General features: G+C 46.6%; 1 protein-coding gene, 1 long non-coding RNA gene and 2 pseudogenes across 2 annotated transcripts; 3 read left to right on the top strand and 1 right to left on the bottom strand.

The window, feature by feature from the left end:
- Positions 1-3,133: 3,133 nt before the first annotated feature.
- LOC136504839 (serine--tRNA ligase-like) lies at positions 3,134-6,854 on the top strand. Its single transcript, XM_066499869.1, has 10 exons — positions 3,134-3,361; positions 3,458-3,528; positions 3,628-3,795; positions 4,137-4,242; positions 4,651-4,844; positions 5,377-5,480; positions 5,566-5,749; positions 5,834-6,013; positions 6,138-6,359; positions 6,439-6,854. The coding sequence occupies exons 1-10, from the start codon at positions 3,229-3,231 to the stop codon at positions 6,451-6,453; spliced, it is 1,377 nt and encodes a 458-aa protein (XP_066355966.1). The 5' UTR covers positions 3,134-3,228; the 3' UTR covers positions 6,454-6,854.
- A 1,986-nt stretch (positions 6,855-8,840) lies between these two features.
- Positions 8,841-9,382, top strand: LOC136504831 (uncharacterized). Its single transcript, XR_010771001.1, has 2 exons — positions 8,841-8,887; positions 8,967-9,382. It is a non-coding gene; the product is annotated as an uncharacterized lncRNA (long non-coding RNA).
- Positions 9,383-11,570: 2,188 nt separating this feature from the next.
- Positions 11,571-16,526, top strand: LOC136504827 (deSI-like protein At4g17486; annotated as a pseudogene).
- A 1,122-nt stretch (positions 16,527-17,648) lies between these two features.
- On the bottom strand, positions 17,649-20,822 carry LOC136504816 (homeobox-leucine zipper protein HOX12-like; annotated as a pseudogene).
- Between the last annotated feature and the right edge of the window lie 703 nt (positions 20,823-21,525).

The following is a 21,525-nucleotide window of genomic DNA, read 5'->3' as shown; positions in this document are numbered from 1 at the left end:
TGTGTATATGGAGACGGTCAAAACATTGCACTCGACCGAAACACTCCTACATCCCGTCCGATTCACACTCGAACAAGTCTTAACGTAGCTTCCGTAGGCACCAAGTTCCTAAGCCAACGATTCCGATTCACTTTCACGCTCGAACAAGTCGTAGCCACCAAGTTTCTAACCCAACGATTCCGATTCACTTTCACGCGCGAACAAGTAGCTTCCGCAGGCACCAAAGTTCTCATATAATATAAAGTCAAAATAAATAGGAATACTGGTACGCAGGAGCCAAACGCTGCAAAGGCGATTTATCGGCCCAAATATCGTGCCAAGCCCACGCCCAAGAGAAAATTGGAAATTTGCCGCGGGTGGGCTTCGCCCAAATGCCATTAAATTTGTGAGCTTCGCTGAAATGCCCTTATGAAATGAGTCCAATACGTTATAACGTCATTTTGAGGTTTAAATCCACTTTTAATATTTTTCGCCCAAACTTTTAGCCTAAACTAACCATTTTGCCCCTGAGCTCATTGACTCATGCCCTTTCATCTCTCTCCCTCTCCCTCTCTCGCTCCCGTCGCCTCCCCTTCCTCTCTCCCTCTCCCTCTCTCACTCCCGTCACCCCCTCTCTCTCCCGAGGTGGTGGCGCTGCGGCGGGCCCCGAACGCGATGGCCTCCCTGCGTTGCGCGTGGCCGTGGGCCCCGGCAGCGGGCGAGCCCGGCTCGGCGTGGCGCGCCGCTGTCGCGCTGCATCTCTCTCTTCCCCCTCTCCCGATTGTAACATCCTAATGGGCCAAAGTGGGCCCAATCCAATCCAGTCATGGGCCGGTGGTACTGTAGCAGAGAGAAACGGGCCTGTTAATGTAGCATCCGAATTACGGGGATACTGTAGACCGAGTACCGCTCACCCGAAAAACGGGCCAGACAAATTTGGGGTACTGTTCACCCATGTTACTGTAGCACCGCGAAAAACATTGCGCACCCTGTTTAGTACCATACTGGAAACTCTGAGATCGCCGGATCGACTTAAATACCAGGGTCAAGAACGCGTAGTAACCTTTGGTTAACCGTTTTGAACGAAGCGAGGACGAAAGTTCAAGCGGGTTGCTACTCGGGTGGGACCACTCCTCGGAAGAGTGGGCCTGGGCCATGTATGTCGGGACTGGTCGTTACATTTGGTATCAGAGCCGACTCTCGAGGTTTCACGGGCACGTGGGGATAATTGCGCGGGTATGTTGTGTGCATGTGCGTGGACCCGTTGTGGACACGGCATGGCATACACATGCGCCGGCACGGGGCCACACAAACGTGTTGAAGAGAGGAGGATCCTGGAATAAATGCCACACAAACGTGTTGAAGAGAGGAGGATCCTGGAATAAATGTCCCGAAAGGGTAAGCTGATCTGGCATTCGACGGGGACGTCGAATCCTTAGGGGGATGATTGTAACATCCTAATGGGCCAAAGTGGGCCCAATCCAATCTAGTCATGGGCCGGTGGTACTGTAGCAGAGAAATGGGCCTGTTCATGTAGCATCCGAATTTCGGGCTACTGTAAACGAGCACTGTTCACCCGGGGGTACTGTTCACCAGTGTTACTGTAGCACCGCGAAAAACACTGTGCAACCTGTTTAGTACCATACTGGAAACTCTGAGATCGCCGGATCGACTTAAGTACCAGGGCCAGGAACGCGTAGTAACATTTGGTTAACCATTTTGAACGAAGCGATGACGAAAGTTCAGGCGGGTTGCTACGCGGGTGGGATCACTCCTCGGAAGAGTGGGACTGGGCCATGTATGTCGGGACTAGTCGTTACACCGGTGTGCAGGTGCACCGTACGGGCCCGCTACGCTGGCCGTCCTTCGGCGAGGTGGCGCGCCGCGGCGACGGTGGCGCGGCGCTGGCGGCCCCCCTCCCCTCTCCCTCTCCCTCCATCTCAATCTACCACTGGGCTGTGCGCGCGGCCGACGCAGGGCAGGGCAGAGGCATGGCCTTGCAGGCCAGTCGTCCTCATCTTCCCCCCTCTCCTCTCTCCTGCTGTGGTCGCTCATGGTGCTCGTGCCCGGAGCCGGTGGGTCTCGGCGGTGCCGTGGTTGGCACAGAGCAGTCTCAGGTGCTCCCGTTTCCTCTTGTATTTTGGGATTTTGCTTTTGCCTCTCTGATTCGTCCATTCGATGACTTCGATTCGTGTTCTAGGGTTTGGCCTAGAATGCCTGTTGTTCCAATGTTTACCTACTCTGTGTTTATCTGTGAAAGGACGGCACCAATTGGCAATGACACTACTTATCTCAAAGATGAAAAAGTCTCCATTGATGAGATCAAATTAACACCTCTGTGTGGGATTCAAGGGATTGTGTTTGTGATTTTATTTTTGCAGTTTTTTTTCTCAGTTTTTCCCTCTCCCGTTCTTGCTTCGATTCTTCATTTTGAGACCGATTTAGTTCGTTCTTTTTTGCTCGGATTCGTGCTATGATATGAGTTGATGCTACCCCTTAAGTGAATTTGATTGAATCGAGTCGAGCACAAAGATATTGAATGAATTTCGTTTTTGGGTAGTTTTTCGTGTTCTTGGCCGTGATCTAATTTTCTCGGAGTTTGGGTTGAAATTCGGCGACGATCTCTTAGAGTATGCTCACCAACTCCCTTGTGATGGCCTGTGAAAGGTTTGGTCGCGATTTGTTTTGATTTGGTCCAGTTTTTCATCGATTTTGTGACCGTCGGTTTCCTGTTCTAGATTTCCAGTTCTTTGTTTCTTTCTGCTTGTTCGTCGTGGGAGGCCGAGCAACAGGAGGCGCGTGCTCCCAGCGCCAGTCCAGCGACCGGCCGCTCGCCCAGGTGCTCTGCTCAGCGGTGAGCAGCTCCACCGCTCAAACCCCTCTCTGTCTCCCACCGTCTCTCTCTATGCCCGGCGACGAGTAGCACCACCGCCCGCACTTCTCTCTCTGCTCGTTTTCTCCCACCGATTCAACGAGCTTAGGGGCAAAATGGTCACTGAAGGCTAAAATTTTGGCTGATTTTTTTTTAAACTAGACTTAAAACTTAAAATGTCATTATAGCGTGTTGAACTCGTTTGACATTTCAGCGAAGCCCACAAAATTAATGCGGCGAAGCCCGCTTCACGTGAGGGCAAAATTCCTATTTTCTCCACGCGCAACGTCAAGCGAAGGAAGACTACCCTAACCTCGTGCCCGCTCGTTTCCTTGCTCGACTTCATCCCCTCGCCGCCGCCGCCGTCGCAAGCGACGATGCTCGACATCAACTTGTTCCGCACCGACAAGGGCGGCAACCCGGACCTCATTCGCGAGTCCCAGCGCAGCCGGTTCGCCTCCGTCGAGCTCGTCGACGAGGTCATCGCCTTCGACAAGGCATGGCGCGAAAGTAAGTGTCTCCTCTCCTCATTACCCTGCCCCCATCAAACCTCTTCTAGATCCCCGGCCGGTCTCTGACTCCCATGGGTTCCCGTTGCTGCTGCAGGGCAGTTCGAGCTGGACAAGATCCGGCAGGAGCTCAACGCTACCAGCAAGAAGATCGGCAAGCTCAAAGCCGTACGTTCCGTCTCAAATTGCGAATTCTGCGATGCACTCGTTATCCCTTTCCTTCTCGGGGTTCTGGGTTTCACGTGACGGTGGCGTATTTCTTTGCAGAGCAAGCAAGAAGAGGAAGCGAAGAAGCTCATGGAGAGCACAGACGAAATTAAGAAGAGGTTGGCAGCCAAAGAAGTTGAGGTGCAGGAGGCCAAGAACACCCTCGACGCCAAGGTCACGACGATTGGCAACATCGTGCATGAGTCCGTGCCAGTCAGCGATGACGAGGTGATTTGTAAATTTAGCTGGTGGTTGTTCTAACTATTTCCTTTCCACTGAAGAACTGAACGGCTGAAAGAAAAATAATTTTTCAGTAACTGTTAGATCAATTTTCAGTAACTGTTAGATTGTAATGTGGCAACCTAACTGTTGAGCCACTGTCAACTCCAACCCTGATTCTCACCCGCACCCTTTAATTGTTGGAATTCTAATTGTGCTTTAGGGTTCTACATGAAGATAAAGAAAAATATTGCATTCCTATTCTGGTCCAATCTTGAAATTGCAACTGGTCCCTCTGAATTTGACCTAATTGTTATAAATTTCAGCTGAACTGATTAAACTACTTGCAGGCAAACAATAAAATTGTACGGACATTTGGTGAGAAGAGAGTAGAGGAAAATTTAAAGAATCACGTGGACCTTTGCAGGATGCTTGACATTGTCGCATTGGAGAAGGGTATATGCTCTCAACTTTTCTCTATTTACAAGTGCTTTCTTACTGCCAGTATTGCTTGTTTAAGACTGTTTCAAAGCTATTACAAACCAATTGCCTATATCTCTTTTCTTTCTGATTGTTTTCGGGAGTAACTTGCTAATTTTGTTCCTTGCTGGCATTCTGGTATGGCTGCATGTGATTGTGTGCTGCCTCCGTTAACTTAACAACCCTTTCATGGAGAATGCGTAGTTCCATATATGTATTCGTTTTATATATCATATTCAACATGCTTCTAGCAATCAACCTGCTTCAACTAATTTTGATGTGTTTGTGCTCTTTGTTTGCTTTCTTGCTGTGATTAAGAACATTTGTGGAACAGGTTGTCGAGTTTGCCTCTCACAACCTTTTACCTATTTACATTTTTTGCAGGCGCTGATGTGGCTGGTGGCAGGGGTTTCTATTTAAAGGGCGATGGTGTCTTCCTTAACCAGGCATTGATAAACTTCGGGCTAGCTTTTCTGAGAAAACGGGGATTTGAGCCAATGCAGACTCCCTTTTTCATGAGAAAGGAAACAATGGCAAAATGTGCCCAATTAGCCCAGTTTGATGAGGAGCTTTACAAGGTAAGGCTGATGAAATATTCCCTACGTGCATGTATTGTTACAGTACAGCTATCTACATTCATAGTTTTATGACCTAACATAAATTATGCTTCCCTAATTTTTTAGTGAAAGATAACACATACTCTTCCTGTATCGGTTTACCATAATACACTCCTCTTTTATGATAATTAAGATTCTATACGAATGAAAATATATAATACATTTGGTCTTCTTTTAACTATCTTTCAAGTTCTAATGTTTTTCCGTGCTGTTATAAAAAAAACTAATTTCCATGTAGTCAATATCAGCAACATTACTTCTTGTTTGTTTTCAGCCCATCTGTTTCATTACGATTACTCTGGGTATGATGGTTTTAGTCATAATAATAGTTTGATTATTTGGATGAATGTTATAGTTTTGATCTTTGATTTTGCATATATTTTATGGACTATCTATATATCTGTTGAAAGATTTCACCTACAAAATCTGTCAGTTCTCTAATAATAGTATCTCATTTTATTACAAGTACATTACTAGTAGTTTCATTTGTCAGGTTACAGGTGATGGTGAGGACAAATATCTCATAGCTACATCAGAGCAGCCATTATGTGCTTATCACCTAGGTGATCGAATCTACCCTGCTGAACTTCCAATTAAGTGAGTAATTTTTTATCTTCAGTTTCTTTATTGTTTAGTGACGCACACTATCGTATTTAATCACAAATAAATTACATACGTATAGATATGCTGGGTACTCTACATGCTTCCGGAAGGAAGCTGGTTCTCATGGAAGGGACACAGCTGGCATCTTCAGAGTTCACCAATTTGAAAAAATTGAACAGTTCTGCATTACAAGCCCAAATGACAACGATTCCTGGGAGATGCACGAAGAGATGCTTAAAAATTCAGAAGATTTCTATAAGGAGGTAATAATCAGTGCGTTGTGATCTTTATAACCCAGGTTGTCCTCCCCGACTTTTCTAAACATTTCTTTAATGTCCATCTTGTAGATTGGGCTACCATACCAAGTTGTTTCCATTGTCTCTGGTGCTCTTAATGATGCTGCTGCTAAGAAATATGATTTGGAAGCATGGTTCCCCGCATCAAAGACCTTCCGAGAGTTAGTATCCTGTTCAAATTGCACTGACTTTCAGTCAAGGAGACTTGGAATTGGGTATGGCCAGAAAAAGGTAAAGGTTCTGTGCCACTTTGATTATTGTAGATGTGTCATTGTTCTCTGCACCGTCACCCAGAGTACGTTTAAATCTTACCAGTTACTAACTCTTAACATTTCCGATGTATGACAAATCACAGAATGATGAGCAGTCCAAGCAGTTTGTTCATATGCTGAACTCTACCTTGACTGCCACTGAGAGGACTCTCTGCTGTATTCTGGAGAATTTCCAAAAGGAGGACGGAGTCGAGGTGCCGAAGGCACTGCAACCTTATATGGGTGGAATAGAGTTCCTTCCTTTCAAGCAACCTGTGGATGTCAAACAAGCTGCTGACTCCAAATCAAACAAGTCCAAATCAAAGGTTCTTTTTTCTTGCCTCTGCTGCCAATAGCATTTGAATCCATATTTTTGTCTGATCTTTTTGGCTCCTCTCCTGACAGGGAAAGGCACCTTGAGCTGGATGAGGAACAGACTGAGAGCTGGATGATGCACGTGTAGGTGGAACTGTTGGATATTGTGCATCCTTATGTTAATTTTTGGGCCTGTCAGTACTCATAGCATGACTATGGAGTTGCAGGTTTTGGTTTCTTGGTCACCACATTGGATATTGTGCATCCTTGTTAATTATCTGATGACGTACTTGGCATACTTATATTGCATAGGATTTCTCGAAATCTTGATATTTGACCACCACCATCCCTACCCGCTGTGTTTATTGCGTTGCCACAGAACACTGCCTGTTCGTCTCTGAAACGAACAGGTGCTTTTTGTAGCACTATTAGTACCGGTATGCTGGTGATTTTTATCTTTTTTGAATGATGGTTGATTGGTCGATTCTGAAAAGGCATCTTATGTTAGTGGCATGTTCTTTGAAATGCTGTTGTGGCTGGAACTTGGAAATGCTCATACGCATGTTCCTGGATTCTAGCGTTGCATTTGCTGTATGCAAACACCGGTAACTACTGTGTTGGTCAGGTGCTGAATTCTGTCTGGCTATGCTTTCCAGGCTTTCACTGCTCAATGTGACTGTAGCCTTGAATTCGCCGAGTCTTCAAACTAACCCCTTCCCCTGCCATTGTTTGCCTGTGAGGCTGGCAACAGCATTCAAGTTTGAGAATCCCACCCTGAATCCCTGATGCCTGAGGGTCTGTAACACTTGAATTGCAGGTGCATTTGCTAATAAACCGAAGCAAATGTGTATGCAGTGCATCGCTGTGCAGTGGTGCACTCTCTTATGCGTGCGTTATTTTTAAGCAAAATATTTGCAAGGCTTCTGTAGGTCATTTATTTGCATTGCTACGGACGTAGTACTTGGGTAAGGACGTAAGGTGAGGAGACCTGTCAGGAGCGCGATCACGATTCACGAGTCCAAGAGGTTCCCCGTATCGTATGCCAGGGTGAAAACGAGCACTTGGTTCCTAGACTAGACTAGACGCCAGCCAGGGTGAGCCAAGGGAGATTTATGGTTCGCCGACGGGGACAAAGGGACCGGTAAACCCGTGCAGAGCCTGCGCCATTACGCTACTATTCATTCATGCGAGCTGATGGGCACTGTCAGCGGAAATAAACGGCCCATGATTAAGGTGAGATTGCGGGCCATGGGGGATCTCTCTCTCTCTCTCTCTCTCTCTCTCTCTCTCTCTCTCTCTCTCTCTCTCTCTCTATATATATATATATATATATATATATATATATATATATATATATATATATATATATATATATACACACTCGTTATATTTGGCATGTTGTTAGTTGTTTAGTAGAGAAATGCCGAGCAAAGTTGAGACAAACAGGAGGGAGGATGTGTGCGCTATCGAGACTGGCGACCGAATTCGATCGATCTTGTGCCCTTGGGAGGTCTGGGAGTTAGGCAGATGTGCTGGCCACGTTCCTCGATTCCAATTATGACGATGATAGCTCCTATGCACTGCAGTCAACTAGGTGGCATTGTAATGGGAAATTTGTTGGTGTCTGGCTTTTCTGGACAACATGATTTCCGATGCTTCCGTTCCGTTCCGTTCCGTTCCTAATAATCATGTTCCTGTTCGATATACGAACTCGCAGTTCCTAGGTAAACGGCTTGTCAGCATCATTTTGTACAAATGCACGGTACTGAGACCGGTCTGCAGAAAATTGACTACACGGTAGACGGTACTGAAATTTTATCTGCAGAAAATCACCTACTGGGATTTAGTCTGTACTCTGTACAAATGATGTACGGTGGAGGCCTTTTCTTTTTTTACTTTTGCGAACAATAGTTTTTTATTTTATTTTATTTATGTAAATGGCAGTGGCAAGTGTTTTTCCGTGACTATTGAGTTTCACATGGCACTAATTAACTCCCTGTGAACTTTGAAAATCCCGTGCCATTTTTATGCAGTCATTGAGTTTCACATGGCACTAATTAGCCTAAAGATTCCAAATGGCTTCCATGAATTTCCCGTTGAGAAAAAAAAAGAATACAGATTCAGCCACCGAGGATCCAAATGGCAATGGCATTTCGCGTCGCTTTAATTAAAGATAAAGAGACAATCAGCGCGCCATGGTGCCCAATCGGCTTTGAGATCCTGAAAACTTTCCCGGTTTGTTTGTAGTAAGCACAGTACAGTAACCGTACAAGCTTTAACATACGCTTCGAAAAAATATGGTTTAAGTTTCTGACGTTTCGCGGTAAAAGAAAAACTTTTTGTTGTACTAACACCATCAACGTACATAGTTACGAACTGGATTGCTTTTGCCTGGATGAGAAGATCACATTCACATTTCTTCTTTTCTGGGAAAAAAATCTTTGTTGCATCTGCATTCTAACAAGCTTCTAGTAAATAAATCAAAAGATTCTATGTCAAACAAGCTGCTGACTCCAAATCAAACAAGTCCAAATCAAAGGTTCTTTTTTCTTGCCTCTGCTGCCAATAGCATTTGAATCCATATTTTTGTCTGATCTTTTTGGCTCCTCTCCTGACAGGGAAAGGCACCTTGAGCTGGATGAGGAACAGACTGAGAGCTGGATGATGCACGTGTAGGTGGAACTGTTGGATATTGTGCATCCTTATGTTAATTTTTGGGCCTGTCAGTACTCATAGCATGACTATGGAGTTGCAGGTTTTGGTTTCTTGGTCACCACATTGGATATTGTGCATCCTTGTTAATTATCTGATGACGTACTTGGCATACTTATATTGCATAGGATTTCTCGAAATCTTGATATTTGACCACCACCATCCCTACCCGCTGTGTTTATTGCGTTGCCACAGAACACTGCCTGTTCGTCTCTGAAACGAACAGGTGCTTTTTGTAGCACTATTAGTACCGGTATGCTGGTGATTTTTATCTTTTTTGAATGATGGTTGATTGGTCGATTCTGAAAAGGCATCTTATGTTAGTGGCATGTTCTTTGAAATGCTGTTGTGGCTGGAACTTGGAAATGCTCATACGCATGTTCCTGGATTCTAGCGTTGCATTTGCTGTATGCAAACACCGGTAACTACTGTGTTGGTCAGGTGCTGAATTCTGTCTGGCTATGCTTTCCAGGCTTTCACTGCTCAATGTGACTGTAGCCTTGAATTCGCCGAGTCTTCAAACTAACCCCTTCCCCTGCCATTGTTTGCCTGTGAGGCTGGCAACAGCATTCAAGTTTGAGAATCCCACCCTGAATCCCTGATGCCTGAGGGTCTGTAACACTTGAATTGCAGGTGCATTTGCTAATAAACCGAAGCAAATGTGTATGCAGTGCATCGCTGTGCAGTGGTGCACTCTCTTATGCGTGCGTTATTTTTAAGCAAAATATTTGCAAGGCTTCTGTAGGTCATTTATTTGCATTGCTACGGACGTAGTACTTGGGTAAGGACGTAAGGTGAGGAGACCTGTCAGGAGCGAGATCACGATTCACGAGTCCAAGAGGTTCCCCGTATCGTATGCCAGGGTGAAAACGAGCACTTGGTTCCTAGACTAGACTAGACGCCAGCCAGGGTGAGCCAAGGGAGATTTATGGTTCGCCGACGGGGACAAAGGGACCGGTAAACCCGTGCAGAGCCTGCGCCATTACGCTACTATTCATTCATGCGAGCTGATGGGCACTGTCAGCGGAAATAAACGGCCCATGATTAAGGTGAGATTGCGGGCCATGGGGGATCTCTCTCTCTCTCTCTCTCTCTCTCTCTCTCTCTCTCTCTCTCTCTCTATATATATATATATATATATATATATATATATATATATATATATATATAGTCATAGTATAACACTCGTTATATTTGGCATGTTGTTAGTTGTTTAGTAGAGAAATGCCGAGCAAAGTTGAGACAAACAGGAGGGAGGATGTGTGCGCTATCGAGACTGGCGACCGAATTCGATTCGATCGGCAGATGTGCTGGCCACGTTCCTCGATTCCAATTATGATGATGATAGCTTCTATGCACTGCAGTCAACTAGGTGGCATTGTAATGGGAAATTTGTTGGTGTCTGGCTTTTCTGGACAACATGATTTCCGATGCTTCCGTTCTCAATAATCATGTTCCTGTTCTATACGAAACTCGCAGTTCCTAGGTAAACGGCTTGTCAGCATCAGTTTGTACAAATGCACGGTGCTGAGACCAGTCTGCAGGAAATTGGCTACACCGTGGTAGATGGTACGGAGATTTTTGCCTTGTTTGCTTTGCTGAAAAGTCATAGATGAAAGTATTGTTTACTGATTTGTTGTGAGAAAAAAACGTTGTTCGTTCGTTGAAATAGCACAGCTTATAATACAAGGGAACATGGCCTTTATCCATAGAAAATCGGCCACTGAGATCTAGTCTGTACAAATGATGTACGGCGGAGGGTTTTTTTCGAACAATAGTTTACTTATTTTATTTTATGTAAAAGAAATGGGAATGGCAAGTGTTTTTCCGTGACTACAGATTTTCACATGGTACTAATTAACTCCCTGTGAACTTTGAAAATCCCGTGCCATTTTTATGCAATCATTGAGTTTCACATGGCACTAATTAGCCTAAAGATTCCAAATGGCTTCCATGAATTTCCCGTTGAGAAAAAAAAATACAGATTCAGCCACCGAAGGTCCAAAGGGCAATGGCATTTCGCGTCGCTTTAAATAAAGATAAAGAGACAATCAGCGCGCCATGGTGCCCAATCGGCTTCGAGATCATGAAAACCTGTAAAAGCTTTAACATACGCTTCTTTTTTACTTCTTAACTTCGCAAAAATATGCAGTTTAAGTTTCTGACGTTTTGCGGTACAAAATCTTTTTGTTGTACTAACACCATTAACGTACCACCTAGTTACAAATTGGATTGCTTTTGCCTGGATGAGAAGATCACATTCACATTTCTTCTTTTCTGGAAAAAAGATCTTTCGGCCTGTTCGTTGGTTGGTTTCTGGGCTGGTTTAAGCTAGCTGGTGCTGATTTATTATGAGAAAAAAATACTGTTGGCTAGCTGGTTTAGGCTGACTGAAACCGTCTGCATTCAAACAAAAGTAAATACATCAAGAGGGAAGAGTCAAGAGATTCTGGCACTTTGCCCCCTGAAACCCGTCCGAGCATGCACAGCTCTCCATGCCCATGGAGAGGCTGACCATGTGTCCTTTCTCTCGCTAGCCACCACTCACTCATCGATCAATTCAAAATAAAAATGCCGCAGAGCTTTCAAAAAAAAGGGAGAGAAAGAGGTAAAATAAAAAAGACAAGTCGATAAATTACAAAACAACCCCACCACCAGTGGGCCCCCCTGTTCCACGGTGCTTTTCCCCAGCCATCACGAGACCTCTCTCCCAAGCTCGCCGAAGCCAACCAACGCCACCACCACCCCACCATCAGTTACTACTGCTGGCCTCGCCTCCAGGCTGCTCCAGGAATCCCCTCCTCCTCCTCCTAGGATTCTTTCCCCCTCTCCAGCTCCCCCATCCTCACGTCCAGCAGCCGCCTCGCCTGCACTGTGCTGCCGCTGCCGCTGCCGCTGCCGCCTTCGGCAGCACCGTTCGCCTTCCGGCCTCCGTCCTCTAGACTCCTCGGTTCCCGCGGTAAGCCGCTGCTCGCTTTCTTTCTTGGCAAGAGCAACGCAGCGAAGATCCTGGCTTGGATCTGCGCTCGCCTGCTTTCTTGCGTTTCTTGGCCTGTTCGATTCTCGGGGTGCTGCTCGGTTCTTGGTCCTGTGGATTGGGACCGCCGGACGTCGGTGGAATTATGGCTTTGTCTCTCATGTCAACATCGCCTGTTGTGCTCTTTCTCCCCATCTGGAACGCGTAGTACGGCCGTGGATTTATTTCTGGGGGTTCAGTCTGTTAGCGGTACCAGACGTTGCTTTCCTAGCAATAGTGCGGCACTGCGGCTTACCTGCTTGTACTGAAACAGTTGGTGAAGTTCGGGTGGTGCCGTGATGTGTACATGTCTTAGGCTTCTCTGCAAGCTTTCATACCTAGTAATGGAGTCGTGTGGTACATGATTTCAATTGCGATTTGGTACCCACCTAGCTTGTTTCATTCTTGAAACCGAATGCTCCCTCTCTCTTTTCTCCTGGGTGTTTGCTAGACCGAATAAACATCCTGCATTGCCCAATGCCCACAACAAAAATGTAATAAAAGCATTCTTTAACAGATCTGATCTGTCCACTGTCTTTTAGTTGTACTTACCAGTACCTAGTACGAGGGTTCATAGTTCAAACTATAGCGACAATTGTGCTTCTTAGCTCTTCTATGTACTCGTTCAGCAATGCATTGTGTCAGACTTGCTGTGCTAGATTTCGAAACCACAACTGTATTGTGGCCCACTGGCCTTGCCTGTCTTAGTTTTACTGTCCATTGTTCACTCTGAACTGCATTGTCTTTTTTGGGAAGATTATTGGAGAACTCCTAGGCCCCTGGATTTTCTTGTACGTTGGAGCTTTCAAATTTTGCTAATGCATAACCAGCTAATAGTTGGACAGAACACAATGTACTAGTTTGTTTTGGTTTTCTTATATACAAGGCAAATATGTCTAAGATTGCAATAAATATAGGATATTTTTTTTAGAATGCTTCTATTTTGCAATCTCTTGTTGCTGGCCTATTCAAAATCCAACCAAATTCATTGCTATTACTGTGTAATACAATCTTTAAACTGCTTCCAAGGAAAAAGATTTCAGAGAACAACTATGGTGGCTGTCTTATATGATTTTATCAATTTCTTGTGGTTCTTGAAGTAGAGCCTTCGTATGCTGATATCTCATTTGATTATGTGAAGGGAGGGCTATGAAGTTAAGGACAAAACGGCCTGAATGGAAGTCCCTCATGCCTCTACAACTGAGCAGATTGAGCAGGAAATCTGCCATGCGTTTCTTTTTGTTCCCCAAGGTTCAGTCGGCTGGTCAATCACCAGATGATACCCCAGTTTATCTTAATGTGTATGATTTGACACCAATGAATGGTTATATATATTGGGCAGGCCTGGGCATATTTCACTCAGGAATTGAAGGTTCTTTTCTCTGCCATATGCATCTCTACTTTTCCCCAGTTAATACATAATCAAATGCTGGTTATTTGTATGCTATTTCAATGTTTAGCTAATTTCTCCTCTATCCTTGAAAAATTGTAGGACTAGTACTAAAGTAAAACAGCCATCTTCTTATTCGTTTTAGCTAACATTGCTATCTAGTATTGTGATCTATCTGCTGTTTCACCCTATGAAGATATTGTTTTTGTTGTTGTTGATGTTGTTGTTGTTGTTGTGTGCATTAAGAAAACAACCCTTTGCTACATTAACAATCCTATCTGCATATAGGCTTTGTTCCTTGCCATAAATTCTTTTCTGGCCATTAGGGCCTGTTTGGAACATGGGAATTTTTTGCCGAATCCTGTGTTTTCCCTGTGAAATTGAACTGATTCTTTTGAAACTCCTGTATGGTTCATGTAAAATTTCTGCCTTCCAAATAGGCCCCTTGGGTATGAATTGTTTCACCTTGCCTAGATGAGCTACATATTTAGATTTTTTTGTGCTGTCATTGATGTGTGATGTGTCTAGCTGAAATCGTTAGATTCACTAGGTGTCATTTTACCTTATAGAAACATGGACGATAGGGGTGGGTTCAATGTTATATACTTATATTGCCTTTTGTAATATGAAATAAAATATTACAATATTGTAGAAAAAATATTTTTCTATCTACTGGGCTTGGAAGATGATTGCTTTTCTTGATGTTGTTGGGTCCATTTTATGTGTCAGGCTTCAGAGTACCAAACACCTTTTTCATCTGAGAAAGCTTGTTTAAAAAGATGAAATCAGTACCAAACACCTTGGAAGTAGGGATCTTTACAGATCCAGAATCCACTTTTATAGGGTTTAATAGTGATTTAAGAAATTTTCTTTAGGTTCCCTGCTTGTGAAATCTCTAGTCATCATCCTCCGTTCCTCCCTTATGTTACACATCTTTATAGATCCAGAATCCAGTTTTAGAGGGTATAGTAGTGATTTAAGAATTTTCTTTAGGTGCCCATGAAATCGCTAGTCCTCCTCCCTAGTCCCTAATGCTAGCTGGATCTAGGAAAGAAGAGAACTAGGGAAGGATATGGGAGTAGGAATGGTGCACTAGTTTGGGGAAGTCCATGTGGAGAACTTGGAAAATGAGGGGTAGTCTCCGAGATGGGTAGCATCGGTCACCGGTCAGATATGTGGATGGGTAAAGGAAGTAATTTAGAAGCTCGTTAAATACTCAATGCCACTAGCAACTATCCGTTAATAAAGTTGCACCTGAAATTCTGAATGATCCAGTCTGGGTTGTTAGGTCCTGTCTAATCGTGCCAGTCATTTTTAACAATAGTAGTCTTTTATTGACTAGCCTAGATCTTTCTTCAGGTTCACTTTTCACTTCGTGCTCTATTAATAAAGTGTACATTCTTGAATGTAGTAGTTGTCAGAAACGAAAGACTGAACTATATGCGATGGCATGATTTTTGGAGAGTATGGATTCATGTGAATTTAAATGATGCAATTTTTCAGCTAGCTTTGGAATATTTTAAAAGGGTGATCTGTGTAATTATCTTGCTGACTGCCTCAGATATTAAATGATAGTGGCATTGTCATTCAAACCCCTATTCGAGACAATAAAAAGTTGTCATATAAGTTCTGTTGTTGCTTGGTTTCTCTACAATAAGATTTCTCAACTGAATTCTCACATGACATATATTTTGATTGCCTCTCTTTTCCATTAACAGTTCATGGTGTTGAATATGCATTCGGAGCACATGACTTCCCCACCAGTGGGGTCTTTGAGATAGAACCTCGCCAATGCCCTGGTTTTAGGTTCAGAAAATCAATATTTCTTGGTACAACATGCTTGGATCCAATCCAAGTTAGGCAGTTCATGGAGCTACAGTCAGTAAACTACAATGGAGATACTTACCATCTTATCACAAAGAACTGTAACCACTTCTGCAAGGATATGTGCTACTAAGTTGACCGGTAACAAAATTCCCAAATGGGTGAATCGGCTCGCAAGAATAGGTACCATAGCTTTACACATGTGCTAATGCTTATACTAGCTCATTGATTCCACATAGCAAAGGTGATAGTGATTTAAGTGCTACTTGTGCATAGTCAGAGTGCATTACGCGGCTTTAACTGTCATTGCCATCATTTTTCGCTCTATATTATTGTTTGCACTTTACTTTCTAGAAATGTGGTTTACCCTGGTTTATGAATGTCTTGCCTTCATTTTCCATAAGTGTTAAGTACTTTTCCATCGCACCATATCACAGTGTAACTCAGTAACTGTGCACTTGATATGTGAGTGGCATTAGCTGAATCATCCTGCAAAGAGGCGAGATGTCTCTAGTGACTAGTTTCATCCACAAAGAGCACTATAATTTTTTGCCATATGTTTTCAACAGGTTGTTGAATTCAACAGCATGCCCAACTAAGGGAACTGTGGCAGCTCTGATTTTGTAGTTTGATGCCAGGCCCTGTGTTTCTACTTTCTAGTTCACTTAGTAGGACTGTTTTATATGTACATGCCTACATGGAGTTCTTGTTGTAACTTTCTGGTTCATATTATGATGATCAAGTGCATCTTTTCCTTGTAGGCGCCATCTGCAACTGCCTTCTCCCAGAGTCGCTTAAGATCTCTCCAGTTGGCCATGATCCAAATAGTCAATCTGAAGACTCAGAGAAAAGGCGTCTGAGGAACCCATTTAGCTGTTTCTCTTCAATCTCGAGTCACCGACAGCTGCCGTCATCTTCTCCTTTCCCATCATCTCGTGTGAAAGAGGGTCTCCCCCATTGTTCCTCGCGGAAACCCTGCACGGGCACGGCGTCTCTGAAAAATAGGTAGCCTGGCGCCCCTGTGGTGTAACTTCCGGTACCATGTCGTTGTGCTAATTCTTGCAGTGTCAACATCTGGATTGCACGGCAAGTGCTGTGCCGTAGCTTTCTGTCAGGTACTTGTTTTTGGTCGCTAAAAGTCAGATGCCTGATGGCTGTATCATGTAAAACCCAAGCTTCGTGTGCTGATTTGCCTCGCAAGCTCTGTTGGGAGGGGTGAATTTTCACTCGATTCTACCGCCTATGTACCCTACTCGGTGATTTGTATATTATTAATCCATTATTCTTTCAGCTGTTGAAAAAGCGCCTTGTCGTTCCTGGAATCATCGCCCAGCTTTTTCGTAACGACGATGCTTTCTGAAAGGAGTAACATTTGTGGACTGTAAAAGAAATTCCTCAAGGTTGATTTTTTTCTCTCTCTCTCCAGTATTTCAGGATCTGTACCTCATCAATCATACAAGTGCACAATTTTGTGACTGCTGGACCAGAGAGTTGATTGGACGGTAGCACCGAAATGGGTGCCGAAAATTCTGATGCCTGCCTGTTCCAATCCTATAGTACAATTCCATGAGGGAAGCACACCGGATAAGAATGCCTACAGGAGTAAGCAAAGGTAGTAGTAGTGCAGTAGTGGTGGTGCCCTTTGGTGCTCAGTTCTCCGCCGTGCCATGAGCCATCCCCACACCTGTCGCCCTTCAGACACAGAGACACTGCACCGGGGCGACGGCGTAGTACGAGAGACAGAGACGTGCTCCTCTCCGTGCCCGCGCGCTCCGCTCCGCTCCGGTTCCCGACGAAACGGAGGTCGACGTCACGCAGCGGATGATTGATCCATCGACGATCGGGTTGCGTTGGGTTTGTTCGCTTCGTCGTCGTGCCGAGTGACGGGAGCCGCCGCGCTTTTCGTCAGGTCATCTCATCTTTACCAGGCTTATCTCCCAAGAAGAGAAAAAGCGACGAGTACTGATGCATGGCCTTGATGCAATCATTAGCTGTGGATAACGCTCTCCTAATTTATTTATTTTATTTTCCCAGACGACGCATCACTTGTTTAAGTGCAGTCAGTTAGGATGCCTCGATCACAGAGTTGTAAGCGTTGGTCTTTTGTGTATGCTCAACATAACAAGTAACAGTGTTTAAGTGGAGAAACAAACACTGCTTGAATGGTTAGCAGAGCTGGTTGTACTTGTACCCCGAACCACCAATGGCCTAAGATTTGACATCATGTGTCTCCCCACTCCCCAGTGAGGCAGTGACTGATTCCGATTACTAACAGAAGACACCAAAACATTTACAACCATCTTCTGATTCCGATTACTCCCATCCCTCCCCCCCCCCCCCCCCCCCCCCCCAATATTACATCACAGAGACCATTAGTTCATGATAAGCACTTGCGTGATAATCCACACAGATTTACAAAGATTACCAGCTACTAATCTACATGGCTTAACAAGTTACTGAATAGACTTAATTACCGTCACGACATTGACTGATAGACGCCGTACTGATTATACTAGCGATTTGATTGCTTGCTACTACTGCTACGCGCCCTGCACTGCAAATCGATCCATCCATCCATTTACACGAAAATACCTAGCTGATAGCCGGTCAATCCTTCCTCGTTCATGCTCATCGATCGATCAGTTGAAGTGATCGTAGACTACTCCGCCGAAGTAGCCGCCGGGCGCGAGGTCCATCATGTTCATGTAGCTGTTGTAGGCGTACTCGCTCATGTAGGTGAGGTCGGCGGCGGCCTCCCCCGGGTCCACCCCGAACTGCCCCACCAGCGCCGCCGGGTGGTTCGTCACCGTCGAGAACGACGACGAGCTCGGGCTGCTGCTTCCTGCTGTACCCGCTCCGACGCCGCCGGCTGCCGCGGCAGCCGCGATGAGCTTCCTCTTCTCCTCCTCCTCCTCCGCCAGCCTGTCCTTCATCTTCAGCAGCTGCAAGACGACGACGGCGCGAAACACGCGTGCATGAAGTTAGTAAGCAGCAGCACAGCAGCAACGGGGAACGAAAACAATTCACCGTCACCACACCGAGATCGAGCGAGGTTCGTCACGATGTGGCCATGTGTGTAGATTTAAATTAGGGAAAATTGGTTCATAGCATTCAAAGATCACGACATTCGAAAAAATACTATTAAAAAACGTCTACCACCAAAAGAACGAACTCTTATCTTCGACTAGCATTCTGTCACGGTGACTGCTGTTGCCGTGAATTTCTTTGTCGAGACACATTTCTTTCTCAACCTAGCTGCCTAGTTGGGCATGGACACGCTGATAGGCAGCGACACATGCCCTACGCCGCGTGGCTACCTCGCATGGCTCAGCCGCGCCGGGTCCTCACGACGGCGGCACGCAGCTGCCTCACGCCCTCACCTCCGTGGACACTGCCAGGAGACCAGTGCCCTGTGTGCGACTATGCATACGTGCATGATCATCTATCAATGAGCTCATGGCGCATGCAAGAGCAATCGAGTTTGCGTGCATGCATATAGGAGTACTCGCGATGGCTGGGACCTGGGACGACGTCTGCCTGTGCCCGGTCCACTCGCCTGTGCCTATGCCTGGACGCCAAGCTTGGAGCCGCCGATCTGCTCTTAGCTCTCACCATCACCGTTCCCCACCGTTGGCACCACCGTACCACTACCGAGCCGTGTGTCCCACCATCTTCGTCAGTATGTTCTCACCCCTGCGCACGATAGCAAACAACTCCGGGCCGAAGCCACGCCATGTCGCCAAAACTACTGTTGTCCACCACCATGGCCTGCTCTCGGTCCGTTGTTGCTGTTCCCATGGGTGCAGACCACCAGCGCATCAGCCGAGCGTACCACCACGTCCGTCCGGAATTCTTCCGACCGCGGCTCACCTGAACTGGGCAAATCCGCTCTGGGACGCTGGATCCTGCCGCCACCAGGTGCGTTGTTCCTGCTGCTCGCCATGGTCGTCGCGCGGGGAACTCCCGCGGACAGCTCCAATCGGAGACGCCTCCACCAAGCCAGCTACACTGCCGCGTCCACAACCACCGCGTGCACCTCCTTCGGCCGAAACTTCGCTGGCAGCCCTGCTTCGCGGGCCGCCTCCGTCCTGCTCGATGCCGGCCGTAGACGCTTGTTTTTTCCGCATGGTGAGCCGCCCCATCACTCTTACTCAACCCCGCACAAGCTATGCCCAGAGCAGCCCCTCTAGCACCCCACACACCTGACGTTTACCCGCGCCGACCTTGTAGTCGCCGGGTTCGCCATTGCTGCATGTCGTTGCATGCCGCGTGAGCACGGGCCCATGCTCATACGAGCCATATTAGGCCACGTCACTGACATCGATAGGTGCGGCCGGCCACCGCGAAGGCCTGTCGGCTGGTCAGTCACGACCGCTGTGCCCTCTTCAGGGCGAATCGGGTTATGCCCGTACGCCGACGTGTGTGCTTTGTTTCTATGAAATGGGGAACAAATGTGCCTCAACAGAGGAATTCACGGCAAAAGCGGCCACCGCGACGGAATACTATTCAAATGTAACAGTCCCGTGACATAATACTATTTGAAAAGGTAACGGTTCATTCTTTCGATGGTATTTTACATAATGGATGTCTTTAGATGGTATTTTTCGAATGTCGTGATCTTTATACGCTACGAAACAAGTTTTCCTTTAAATTAATTTGGTGTGGCTGGGCGGAATAGTTGTTACCTCGGTCTCGAGGTGGCAGTTCTGGAGGACGACGGCGTCGTGCGCGGCGCGGAGCTTGGAGAACTCCTCCTCCATGAGCTTGCTCTTGTGGCGGGCGCGGCGGTTCTGGAACCAGACGGCCACCTGCTTGGCGTCGAGGCCCAGCTCGGCGGCCAGCTGCACCTTGCGGGGCGTCTCCAGCTTGCGCTCCTTCCTGAAGCTGAGCTCCAGGAACCGCACCTGCTCGTCGCTCAGTCGCCGCTTCTTGGCCTGCTCGTCCCCGGCCTCGCCGCCATCCGCCGCCGGCCGCGGCTTCCGCCTCCGCCGCTGCCGAGCCTTCTTCTGCTCACCACCTGGTAGCACATGTACATTATTGCCGCTCCGTGATGAGCGAGCTCCCAATCTCTCGCTCGTTCAGGTAGATAATAATATCATATCATCCATGGATTACTCGATATACACATATGGTACTGGTACCAGAGATGATATACATATGAAGCACTCACCGTCACCGGAGCCGGGGGTGGCGGCCTCCGCGAAGCTCTCGGGGAAGACGAAGGGACGGGAACAGCAGCCTCTCTTCCTCCTCGCAGCCCATGGTTCTTCAGCTAGCTACTCGAGCAGATTACACTCCTAAAACCACCGCAGGGACAGCAAGAAGAAGAGAGCTGCTGCAGCTGTTTCTTTGTACGTAGCTAGATCGACTGATGCTCAGTTGCTCACTACTTCGAGTTCGATCAGTCGCTGTTGATGGTTGCTATCTACAGGCAGCTTTAATCTGTGCTCGCTCTGCCTCTGTAGTCTGTACTAAGAGTAGTGGATGTTTGTATAGGAGTGTTAGCTGCGCTGGGTTGCCCAGTGACCAGCGGCTGTGTCCTAGTCTGTGAGCTCGGAGTCCGCCGGCCCCGTGATTTATAGGCGCTGGACTTGAAGAGCGAGGGGGGCGCTGCTGTTGCTGTACCCCTCCCTACTTGGGTTGGTTGGGACTTGAGGGAGTCGATAAATTTTGGTGTGGAACGTGGAGAAAGCAGGCGGTTTTGTCACTGTCACACGCGCTCGCCGGCCGAGAGGAGCTTTGCGTGCGTAGCTGCTTGTAGTGCTGGTAGTTTATGGATAATGGAAAATTAACGAGAAGGGAGGGGGTTGGGGGCAATCGGTAAAGCGGGGCAGCAACAGCAGCGATCGAGCTTATATTACTTGCCAACCAGTTAGCTCCATCATCATCATCTCGCGATTAATATAACAGCAGTGCCGGCCTCCTTTTGTCAACAAGGACGCGCGGCACGGCCGGGCGGAGACGGATCGGATCGATCGGTGGATTTTAGTCGCGGCAACCGGAGTTCCTGCTGGGTTTTATTTCTTACCGCTAGCTTTCTGCCGATGCCGATGGGTAGCTGCATGCCGCACGCCTGCCACCAGCAGCAGGGTAAATTTGACAAGTTCGCGGAGCGTGACGGCCGGGAAGGTCGAAACAGTACGCGCGTGTGAAACTTCTCCAAATTAAATAAATCGTCCCTCTCCTCGTTTTGAAACGCTAAAAAGCAGTACTACTACGTTTTAAAATAGATGAC

This window comes from Miscanthus floridulus, chromosome 1, assembly GCF_019320115.1.
Source record: "Miscanthus floridulus cultivar M001 chromosome 1, ASM1932011v1, whole genome shotgun sequence".
NCBI lineage: Eukaryota > Viridiplantae > Streptophyta > Magnoliopsida > Poales > Poaceae > Miscanthus > Miscanthus floridulus.
Note: the sequence above shows the minus strand (reverse complement) of the source record. Positions and strands in the feature narration are given on the sequence as shown.

Bases quoted from the DNA above. Each gene is read 5' to 3' on its own strand.
- LOC136504839 (XM_066499869.1), top strand. From the start codon at position 3,229: ATGCTCGACATCAACTTGTTCCGCACCGACAAGGGCGGCAACCCGGAC. The intron at 4,243-4,650 runs GTATATGCTCTC...CATTTTTTGCAG, and splicing joins CATTGTCGCATTGGAGAAGG to GCGCTGATGTGGCTGGTGGC. The intron at 4,845-5,376 runs GTAAGGCTGATG...TTCATTTGTCAG, and splicing joins TTGATGAGGAGCTTTACAAG to GTTACAGGTGATGGTGAGGA.